Consider the following 12386-nt stretch of genomic DNA (forward strand, 5'->3'; position numbering starts at 1 on the left):
AACATTTTCAAATGAAATTTATTTGTCTTTAAATACAGCTTGAATGATTGAAATAATGTATAAGAAATCACACTTTTTAGAAAATTCTTCTCAAAGTTTTCTGTAAAAGCACTATTAAAGGATTAAATAAAGAATCTGACTAAACTTCTTTTATGTTATAACTTTGATATGACAATCTTCTATTTTTGTATAGGAAATATATTTTAATTGTATGCACAATTTGTAAAGGCTTATTACTGGAGAATATTGCATATTTTCTACCCTGCAGATCACTCAGGAGGCTGGGGAGTTTATGATCACTTTCCCGTATGGCTACCATGCTGGTTTCAATCATGGTTTCAACTGTGCAGAGTCTACAAATTTTGCTACTGTCAGATGGATTGACTATGGAAAAGTTGCTAAATTGGTGAGTTATTCCTCAAAATAAAGCATAAATTAACTGTGTATTCTTGTTATAGTAGTGAGAAACTTAGGATAGTGTATAGCTTTTATTTCTTTTTCATTATTCACCCTGTGTGGTTCTCCCTGCATTCATTTATTTCAGACTAGATAGCTTATTTTACATGGACTGAATTATTACTTGTAGCTATGTTTTTCTGCTTTGAGATTAATATGGAGCAATTTACCCTGGCAGGTGATTTTATGAAATGGATGTTTGGTTTCACTTATAAGGCCACCAGCTGGTTTTTTGCAAGATTTTCTAGTGGCTCATGTTAGGTAGACTTGAATCTCTCCTTGCTAGAGCTCACTTCATGGCTTAGAAAACAATGTACAGAAGGAAGTGACTGATAAAGTTGCAATAACAAGAGGCTGAGTGAGGATAGTAAGGAGAAATGAATAAAACTGCCCTATTGCAGAAATGGATTTGTTGAAAGTAATGATATAGAACATAACTTAAAAATATATTTTCGTGTTATATTTAGGATATAATTTTGTATCTTTTTTCAGCATATTTAATTTAGTTCACATACTATATATTTTTATTCACAAGTAACAATTTCTATTAAATTTAATTACTATCCCCTGCCGCATTAAATACAGGACATTGTCAAACTGGTAACTGTTACTATTAGGTTTGCATCCTTTCCTGTGGCTTTGAAGGCAAATGTGCAGCTGGTAGAGAGCGGCTTCTAAATGAAACCTTGTTTTACAGTGTATATAAAGTTGACACAGATTCAGTGAAAAATAATAAATAAAGCTTATGTGGCCTTATCTTTACTACTATATCGTACAGCTGAATATTATTAATTCTACATTGATAAAATAAGTTTACCATTGGGTGAACTTATTCCCTTATATTCAGGGAAGATAACTGTAGTTTCAATTTATATGTGTATTTAGAAAATGGCATAATATATTAAAATATAAATAAAATTATAGCCCTTTGGCTCCCCAGGAAGCATTTGAATGAATTCTTGGAATAAAGGAAGCTCCTGCTATTAGTAGACTTTTTTTCTCTTCTGAGTAATTTCTATTTATTAGGGATGATTTAGAAAGGAACAGAATTGAATTACTTCTTTCCATTATACATCCTATGTATTATAATAAGACTAATAATAAGACTCAGTGTATGTATCTTGGCCAGCTACTGCAGTGATTTTGTAGAAATGTAATTCTTGCATCTGCATTGAAACAATGTCCTAGTCACGAGGTTATAAAAAGATGTTATTTTCTGGTTTTCATCTTTAATCATTGACATAATAAGTAGGCTATTCAGTCACCAGAAAAATTGCTTGGTGGTTGTTTACTACAGATTTCAGACCTTGGTTATTGTGGGCTGGGGATATAGCTCAGTTGGTAAAGTGCTTGCCTTGCACGCACAAGGCTCTTTATTCAATCCTTAGCACCACAAAAAAATATAAAACAGCAACAACAACAAAAGAAATAGGTTGTGGTATTGGCTGAAATAGCATATTACAGCATCAGGGAGAAGCCAGGGGCATTGGGATTGAGTTTCTGTGTGTCTATGTGGAAGGAGAGGCAGAGTGGAGTGCATCTTACGGGGAGAGGATGAATAGTGGTCCTCTTCGAAAGTCGAAGGACAGAACCTATCACAACTGTGATGTTAAGAAGAGGTACACCGTGGAGGAAGTGGCAGGGATCTCAAGCCCAACATCCTCCTATGTTTAGCTTTATAACATAAGAGAAGTCACTTATATTTATTATAAATGTAATAAGTGTACATTTACTATATATAAAATAAAAGTACCTTTGTACCTTAAAGATTTGGTGTGAGGGGAAAATCTTGGGAATGTCAGTGTCCACTCAAATTAGTGAAGCCTGTTTTTTTTTTTTTTTTTTTGAATTTTATTTTCTAGGAATGTAATATTTAAAAGTACAGTGCAGTTTTGGCCAGCTAATTTTAAATGGTTCTAATTGCATGTGTTTGTGATATTTTTTCCTTTGGTGTTGTCTCTACCCCTCCCTTCCTTTTGACGAGATGTTGCTGTTTTGAGACTATATTACTACTTTTCTGTTGCTGCTGTAGCAATTTACCATTTGTAGTGCATGTTTTCTCTCTTAAGGCCACAGTTAAGTTTAGTAGTTTAAAATAATATCCATTTACCTCATTTTTTGTTTTGTAGGTTATAAGCCTCACACCAGTCCAAAAGCAAGGTGTTTAGAGGGCTACATTTTTTGCTGGAGATGTTGGGAAGAATCTCTTTGCTTGCTCATTTGGGCTGTTGGCTGAATTCACTTTCTTACAGTTGTAGAAGTAGGGTCCTATCAGCCAAGACTTTGCTCCTGAAGGCCTTCCTCAAATTCCTGTACATTTCAGGGCAAACAGCTTAGGAAACACCCCGTGCCTGCCCCCTCCCCCTTTTTTAAATTTAATATATGCAAGGTAATATGTCCTCACATCTCAGGTGTTAGGATGAGGAAGGAAATCTTTGAGGAGCTGATCGCCTACCACCTAGAGTACCAATTAATAAATGATATGGAGATATGCTAAAAGTCTACTTTGAATAATGTAATCAATATTAGTTATCTGCATAAAAACAAAAACCTGAACTTGTAACATGTAATTGAGTGTCTCATTAAAATATCCTATGCTCTATTAAATTATACTCTGAATGTGTTATCTTGGTTGTTCTTAGTTAATTTTCTTCCAGATTTTGGTAGTTTTTATTATTCGGCACATTTGACTTCTAAGTTGGAATCTTTAGGTAATCTTATGAATTTACTGTATTGTGTGACTGTGTAGTTTTTAATCATGGAAAAAATTGTACATTCATCACAAATGTATGTAACCAAAACTGATTAAATGTGTGAATTCATTATGAGTTATGCTAAACAGATCTTTAATGTGGAGAATGCCCATGTTTGTTAGTTTGTCTTAATTGTTGGCTTTCTACAATTCTATAAAATTTTTTATGGGTACTGGGGATTGAACTCAGGGGTACTCCACCACTGAGCCACACCCCCAGCCCTATTTTGTATTTTATTTAGAGACTGGGTCTCACTGAGTTGCTTAGTGCCTTGCTTTTGCTGAGGCTGGCTTTGAACTTTTCCTGCCTTAGCCTCCTGAGTCCCTAGGATTACAGGCACTTGACCAGTGAGCCACACCCCCAGCCCTATTTTGTTTTTTATTTAGAGACTGGGTCTCACTGAGTTGCTTAGTGCCTTGCTTTTGATGAGGTTGGCTTTGCACCACTTCTGCCTCAGCCACCCTCAGCCACTGGGATTATAGGCTTGCTCCACAGGGCCTGGCCCCTCCCCAATTCTAAATGGTAAATATAAAAAGCTTATTATTTGTGATGTTGGGTTAAGGTTTTTATGAGTATTGTACAAATATTAGCACTTTTTTATAGTTGAGTTATGGGTCGGGAGAGAATGCCACCTCCTTTACTTGCCACATGGGATTCATTTGTATAAAAGCACGTGATGAAGTGTCCATTTGTGATGTAATAGTAATTGATTATCGTGATACATTAATGGGGTCTGTATACATTATACGTGTACTTCATTCATGTATATAATATGAACTATAATTTTATATATTGTAAACTAAAAGTTTAATTTGGTGACTCAGAAAAGAACTATTATAAAAGTCTATTTTTTAAATTTTTATTTTTTAATTTGTTCTAATTAGTTATACATGACAGTAGAATACATTTTGACACAGTGTACATAAAAGGAGCATAGCTTCTCTTTCCTCTGTTTAAACATGGTGCAGAATTAAGCTGGTTTTGTAATCATACATGTATATAGGGTAATAATGTCTGGCTCATTCCACTGTTCTTTCCATCCCCACGCCCCCCCTCCTCCCCTCTGCACAATCCAAAGTTCCTGTATTTATAACCCCCCACCCCCGTGCCCCACAGAATAGCGTTTGCTTATCAGAAAAAATATTTGGACTTTGTTTTTTTGGGGGGTTGATTTATTTTACTTAGCATGATATTCTTTGCCTGTACATGCCATAATTTCATTCTTTAAGGCTAAGTAAAATTTCACTTTTTACATATACCACAATTTCTTTATTCATTAATATGTTGAAGGATACCTAGGTTGATTCCACAGTTTAGCTATTGTGAATCATGCTGCTGTAAACATTGATATGGCCATGTCACTATAGTATGTTGATTTTAAGTCCTTTGGGTATAGACTGGGGAGTGGGATAGCTGTGTCAAATGGTAGTTCCATTCCAAGTTTTCTGAGGAATCTCTGTACTCCTTTCCATAGTCGTTGCACCAATTTGCAGTCCCACCAGCAATGTCTGAATGTACCTTTCCCCCACATCCTATGTTTTTTTTTTGTGGTGCTGGGGATTGAACCCAGGGTCTTATGAATGCTAAGCAAGCACTCTACAAACTGAGCTATATCCCCAGCCTCCCCCACATCCTTGTCAACATTTATTGTTGCTTATATTTTTAATAATTGCTATTCTGTATGGAGTGAGATGAAATCTCAGTGTAGTTTTGATTTGCATTTCTCAATGAACATTTGAACATTTTTTCATATATTTGTTGATCAGTTGTATTTCTTCTTCTGTGAAGTGTCTGTTCAGTTCCTTAGCCCATTTGCTGATTGGTTTATTTATTTGCTTTTTTTTCTTTATATATCCTAGAAATAAATGCTCTGAGGTATGTGTGTTTAGTGAAGATTTTTTTCCCTTTCTGTTGGCCCTCTCTTCCCACTGATTGTTTCATTTGCTGAGAAGAAGCTTTTTAATTTGAGTCCATCCCATTTATTGATACTTGATTTTACTTCTTGCCCTTTAGGATTCTGATTAAGGAAGTCAGTTCCAAAGATAATATGGTAGAGATATGGTCCTATTTTTTCTTGTATTAGGCACAGGGTCTCTGTTCTACTGCCTAAGTTTTTAATATACTTTGAGTTGATTTTTGTGTAGGTGAGAGATAGGGTTTTAATTTCATTTTGTTGTATGTAGATTTCCAGTTTTTCCAGTACAGTTTGTTGAATAGACTGTTTTTTCTCCAAAATATGTTCATGGCACCTTTGTCTAGTATGATCTAACCATGTTTATGTGAGTTTGTCTCCATGTCTTCTGTTCTGTACCATTGGTCTGCATGTCAGTGCCATGCTGTTTTTGTTACTGTTGCTTTGTAGAATAGTTTAAGGTCTGGTATTGTGATGCCTCCTGCTTCACTCTTCTTGCTAAGGATTGCTTTGGCTATTCTGGGTCTCTTATTTTTCCAAATGAATTACAAGATTGCTTTTTCTGGTTCTATGAAGAATTTCATTGGGATTTTAATAGGAATTTCATTAAATCTGTAAAACAATTCTGGTAGTATGGCCATTTTGACAATTCTGATAAAAGGCTATTTTTAATTAAACATAAGACAGTGTTTGGAAGAGATAGCCTCATTTTCTCTTTCAACATAAACCAACAGGGTTTAGAAGTAGAGAACTAGTCTTACCTTTCCAAGTGGCTAGTAGATGGGGACAAAGCTAAGTTTACTGAGATTATCTGTTAAATGTCAGGCACTATATTTGTTTCTGTTAACTCATTACCAGGGGATAACCTGAGTCATGAGAACAGAGGTAAGAGTAGAGTGTTTATTGACAAGGGTTCAAGGACTGATTCCCTTGACCTTGGCTGTTTGACTTTTGGTGGTGGTAGTAGATGACTTTTGATGGCATCGTTGTGGTAGGCCCAGAGAGGGGGCTTCTTTGGGTTTCATTTGATACCTATTTATGTAGTATTTATATAAATACCTCCCCTGCTATTAAGATCTTGCTGGGATTATCAGAAATCCCATTCTGTTATTTGTACCAAGCCCAAATACTACTTCCAAATTTCTGTATCTTACTGGTGGTTTGATATTCTTAATGAAATCATTGTATTTTACGGATATTTAAGTGCCTTTATTTTAGTTCTTCTATCCAGATAGTCTTTTTTCACACTATCCATTCCAACTGCCTCATCTTTCACACAGGCTCTGTGTGTACGTGTGTTATGTAGAAGAAACGGGGAAAATTGGCAGAGGGGACATTTGATAGCAACTTAGTTTGACCATCTCTGTTTTTTTTTTTTTGGTACCAGGGATTCAACTCAGGGGCACTCCACCACTGAGCCACATTCCCAGCACTATTTCGCATTTTATTTAGAGACTGGGTCTCATTGAGTTGCTTAGTGGCTTGTCTTTGTTGAGGCTGTCTTTGAACTCATGATTCTCCTGTCTCATCCTCCTGAGCACCTAGGATTACAGGCATTTGCTAGGGTGCCCCTGCCGACTATCTCTGTTTTAAAAATGTCAACTAACGCCTTAGGCCTTTGCCATTATTCTTTCTTTTCTCCTCACTGATGATGATTCAGCTGTCTTTTGCCTTGACCTGCAAAATATTATAGCTAAATCCACAGCAAGACTTGTATTGCCTACCTAAGAAGGCATTTATGTAGTTTTCAGTAATTTACTAATCTGAATAAGATTCTCACTGAAAAATATAGAAAACAATGTTCAAAGAAGCCTCATGCTTCTGCCTACTGATGTAGGCATGGGTAATGTTCAGAGTACCTGCTCTGCAACAGGCACTGTGTTGCATGTTTGTACGGGGGTGGGGTGGGGTGGTGGTGATGGCGGTGATGCATTTTCTTTCTCTTCAGGGACCCTTCATAAAGGTCGTAAAGTCTTTTGATAGAACACATGCAGAGCTGTAGTAATAGTGGGAAGTACCACCTACTTATTTATTTTAGGAATCTTTATCTCTTTGAACATAAAAGTAAGCTAGAGTACAGTGCTTCGCCTCAGCCCCCGCACCAGTCAAGATTTGAAAATATGTAACAGTTTAGCGAAGTTAGATGTTGTCGGTGCATATTCGAGATGATTGTTTCCCCCTTCTGGAGCATTCTTCCTTCAGTGGGAAATGGGCTCCATGATTACTTCTGTACAGCTGCCGCAGTGGAACTCACAGGTTTGCATCCTGGCTGGGCTGGATCAAAGAGCTGGCCTGCAGGTTGTATTTCATTTTTCCGTTGGGTGGAATGAAGTGCAGTTGTTTTGATGTTGGGTTTGATGGATTTGTTTGCCACTGCATTCATTAACTTCACATCAAAAAACTGACAGGCTGTTAAATGAAACTTTGGCTTAGATTTTCAGCTTGACTGTTTGGAGACATTTGTGAAGATATTTTGTTTTTGTGTTGCAGCAGCCTCAAGCACTGTGATTGTCTCGAAGGGAAGAAAAGTTATTTACTGTACTGAATTTTGTTGAGGAAAAAAAAATCATTGTCTTGGGGACAGTCATATCTTGCCTACACCATCAGAAGCAGCATATTTATTACAGTGTGTACAGTGTGAGAGACTTAATACAGCAGGTTAAATAATGTGTCTTCTGGAAAAAATGTAATGGTGACACCAAAAATATCTTTTATTTTACATTAATTTTTATCTTAAGTAATGTCAGATTAACATGATGTCAGATAGTTGAAAAAATGGACCACAAAGCTGGGAATGTTCTTATGGATTCCAGGATACTATTTCACTAAATTTAAGGCATTCTGACATTTGAATCCTCAAAAGTTGGGATAGTTTAGAAATGGATGATAGAAAAATTTGAAATTGATTTCCGTTTAATCTGAAAGTAATTTCAACTATTAGATTGTCTACCACATAAGTGCTATGCTATGTATTTTATATTTTAATGTTTTGAAATTAAATTTAATTTTTCCTAAGTCAGGAAGTGTTCTTCCAAAAACAAAACAAAACAAAATAAATGAAGAAAAAAATCCCTCAAACATGGGCAATCTTTATTATAGCAAATAGTAACAATTTTTTTATAGTAGGTTTCTAGCTTATATTTTAATATGATTTCCATCACAGAGTACTAGTATAGGCATGTTTTTCTATTATAGATACTTTATATTTTGTGGTTTTTCTTTTTACCTTCACTTTCTGCCATGTTTCTAATTACTAGATTCAAATGGGATAGCATAACTGTTGATAAGGGGCTTTGCTGTGGTGTTTTTTTTTTTTTTTTTGTACCAGGGACTGAACCAAGGAGCACTTAGCTACTGAGCCATATCCTCAGCCCTCTTTATTTTTTATTTTGAGACAGGGTCTCTCTAGGTTGGTTACAGCCTCACTAAATTGCTGAGGCTGGTTTTGAGCCTGCTATCCCCTGAGCCTGCAGTCCCCTGAGATCTTGAGCCACTTACAGACATGCGTCACCATGCTGGGCTTAAACTTTACTCCTTAAAGGAGTTTTAGGTTTCTAGTAAAACTGTACAGATATTTGAATTGTGTCTCATGTTCCCTTAGATGCTTAACCTACTGCATTATCAACATTCGTACAATAGCGAGGTATGTTTGCTGTAATCAATGAACCTACATTTACATATCACTATCACAATTCATAGTATACACTAGGGCTCACTCTTGTATTAGTGCAAGAACAATGGATTTTGTGGTTACATTGGTACATGCATATAATATGCTTGGGTCATATCCACCCTGCTATTACTTTCTCTCCCCTAATCTCCTTCCTCTTCTGTAAATAGGTCTTACTCTTATTGTTGTGCATTCTATGGGTTTAAACAAATGCGTAATGACCTATCCATCATTGTAGTAATACACATAGTAGTTTCACTACCCTAAATATCCTCCATGCTTTTTTCATAGAGATTAAAAGGAACATCATGCTAGGAACCAAACCTTGTGGAGAAAAAAGTGTATAAAAACCTGCCAATAAGGAGCTTGTATTCTGACTTGGGAGTTAGTATTTATTTATCAGGTACAAGTATTTAGAGTTTTATAGGTCATATTCATATTATGTCCCTGTTTTATTTATACTGATAGGTATTGAGCTGTGGTGTTTGGGAAATTTGAGAGACTTAAAGTAGGGTAGTGTGCAGCCTGTTGTACATACTGTCTGTAGGCGTGAGAACTGGAGCTCACCTGAGGAGGGTGGGTAGGTCCCTACCATAAGCCACATTAATTGTAGTGGACAACATGGGTATGGGGTCAAATGGGCCTGGGCCTGGATATGGTGAGTTTTTTTGCAGTTTATCCGGGACTGTCATAGTACACATCTCCTTGAACTGTCTAGGTATTGATCAGGCCCCAGTTGGAGGAAGCAGGAAAAGACTGTACTAAATGTGCTGCACTTGCTATGAACCACCACTGTGTTATTGAGTGAATATTTCACAAACTTCTCTAAATCTTCTTTTTTTCCATTTGTAAAATGGACATTGTCACTTCTTTGTAGTTGTTATGAAAAGATTAATGAAATTAAATGTAAGAGAAGCATAATAATCATTAACAGCTTGCATCTTTGTTTTGTAGACTTGCTAGGTATATGGCAGTTTTCAACTGTGGTTCCATTTTGTCTTCCAGAATTTTAGTTTGGGGAATTGACCTTGTCTCAGAAGTGGGCCTAACCAGCATAGGGAAAAGGAAATCCTATTAATAATAATTATGGGCCAGCTTATGAGTCAGTCTTGGCCCATTGGAAAGGAGGAAGAGGTAGTGGGGACAGAGACAAATATCATATTGCTCTAAAAGATCACGGAAGCTTGTCTTTCTTTCTTGATAAGGAAAGGGAAGCACTGAGGTTGGCAATCTACAGTTCAATGGGAACACCTAGTTAGAGATCATACTTTGGACACCAGAGATGAAAGATGAAAAGGTTCTTTTTAAAATCAAAGGCAGGGGCTGGGGATGTGGCTCAAGCTGTAGCGCGCTCACCTGGCACGTGTGCGGCCCGGGTTCGATCCTCAGCACCACATACAAAACAAAGATGTTGTGTCTGCCAATAACTAAAAAATAAATATTAAGATTCTCCCTCCCCCCTCCCCCCCCCCGTCCCCCCTTCTCTCTCACTCTCTCTTTAAAAAAAAAAATAAAATCAAAGCCAGGAGGAAGACAACCAGTATTTTATTTTTCATAACATTGTCAAATATACAGATGTTCTTTGTTGCATTACCACAATACTTCCTTCCATAATGAGTCTTGATATTTGTTTTATGAGAGTTAATAACCCTCTTCCCCTACCGCCACACAGACCTGTTTTGGAACTCTGGATCTGTGTGGAACAGTTGTGTATCTTGGACAAATGTCCTTTGTCTGTAGCCTCAGTTTTCCTACTTTTAACACCTGCTTTACAAGGCTGTGGTGAGGACTAGTGGATAAGATGTCTCACTGTGTCCCACACCTTTCTCACTGATCCCATTTTAAGAAGTGATTCACCCTGGGACATTTCTAAGGCCAGAAACTCCCTGACCTGAATTTGGGAAGACTGTTTGGGTTTAGTCTGTGGTTGAGAAGTGGTAGCTGTGGGGGTAGTTGTGCAGGACAAGTATCAGTAGTAGGTGGGCAGGTGGATTGCTTTATACCTTAGTGCTGATTTTACACACCTTTTTGGTTTTACTCTCCACAAAAATGAGGGCAATATGAAAAGAAGTGGTAATAAATAATAGCATTTGGGGTTCTGTGGGCCAGAGAATGGGGAGAAGAAGCATGAAAGAGTTGTTGCTCATATCTTGAAAAACACATTATATTTCTCATGCTTTGTGTTGAATTTGAAAGGCTGTGTTTTGTAAACCATTGTAGAAAAACCCATCAAGGACATTAAGGAGTATTGCTAAGCTTTGATTATAGGTCACAAATGAATTTCACATATTCTAGATTTTTTAAAAAATTGTTTTTATTAATTTATAGGTGGTGCTGAGAATAGAACCCAGTTCCTCACACATGCTAGGCAAGTGCTCTACCACTGAGCCACAACCTCAGCCCTCTAGATTTTTTAAAAAATTGATTTAATACAAAACAAAACAAAACAAAACAGTAGATACCTTTCTAAATTTTTATATTTTTATAAGGTCGTGATAATTTTCAGTCATTCTTGGCAGAATATCTCTAGTTCTCAGAAATGTATTTTTCAGAGTTGTCCTTTAATTGTGTTAATTTAAAAAAAAACTTTGAACCCTTCTGATGATTATTGAAATAGCATAAAACCCTGTTTTTTATAGGTAAATAAAATTGAAAAAAATTCGAACTAATGTAATACTCCACATTACAAAGAAGGGTTTCTTTTTCATATCATTAGTGATATGATAAAAGTAAAATTCTCATTGATCAAGACAATGTAGGTGGTAGAGTGAGAGCACTCTCCTCTTCTGTTCATAAGAATGTGATTGGTGTGAACTTTCTGAAAAGTAGGAAGCCTGTGTGCATTCATTCTGCTGTCATCTCCCTGCTCTTTCACCCACTTCTTATACTCCTAGGAAGCAATCAGTAGTACAGACAGAAGAAGATTGTTTTAGTGCTAAGCTTATCAGCAAAAATCAAATTGTAACTAAAATTCAAGTAGTATGGGAATCATGCCTAAACTGTGGGGTACCCATAATACTACAGCCCTTTACATTTTACAGAAAGGAAATCATGGTGGCTCTTAATATTACCTCCCAAGTATCCATTGTAAAGATAAAAAGATTTAATGACACCCTTTTTATGCCATTAAAGGTACAAAATTCTTAGCAGTTCTTTTTATATCCCTTGAAAATATCAGCATATATCTGTATCTTTTAAAAAATCTATATAAAATAGCACATATTATTTTATAATCTTTCCTTTTAATATTATCTTTTTGTTTAATTCTATCCTTTATTTATGGCAACTAAAACATTTTTAGGGTATAGATAATTATTAAAAATCTTGTGCTAACAGGGTGAGGCATGCCTGCAATCCTAGTTTTTTGAGAGGCTGAGGCAGGACCACTTAGTGAAAAAAGACTGGGGATGTAGCTCAGTGGTTGAGTGCTCCTGGATTCACTTCCTAGTACCAAAAAGCAAACAAACACCCCTTTCCCCAAAACTTCTAACTAATCTCAATGGAGTATGACAGGTGGTTTGCAGTAAATTTTTTTCTCAGGGACATCACAGAACTACAATAGTGCTTCAGAGTTCATTGCACAGATCTTGTTAAC

At 36.4% G+C, this 12386-nt stretch overlaps 1 protein-coding gene across 8 annotated transcripts in view; it reads left to right on the forward strand.

The window, feature by feature from the left end:
- Kdm4c (lysine demethylase 4C) overlaps positions 1-12386 on the forward strand; it is a 394812-nt gene that overhangs the window by 133788 nt on the left and 248638 nt on the right. For 7 of the 8 annotated variants that reach the window (XR_011704102.1, XM_027943079.3, XM_071600636.1 and 4 more), the window contains exon 8: positions 269-406. Coding sequence is in view for 7 of the 8 variants with exons in the window: in XM_027943079.3 (XP_027798880.2) it covers positions 269-406 (138 nt within the window). In the remaining variant the exon portion in view is untranslated. Of the gene's footprint in view, positions 1-268; positions 407-2585; positions 3065-12386 lie in introns of those variants that run through there. The other variant, XM_027943080.2, reaches the window with a different exon arrangement.

The sequence above is a fragment of the Marmota flaviventris genome, chromosome 13 (assembly GCF_047511675.1).
Source record: "Marmota flaviventris isolate mMarFla1 chromosome 13, mMarFla1.hap1, whole genome shotgun sequence".
Taxonomy (NCBI): domain Eukaryota; kingdom Metazoa; phylum Chordata; class Mammalia; order Rodentia; family Sciuridae; genus Marmota; species Marmota flaviventris.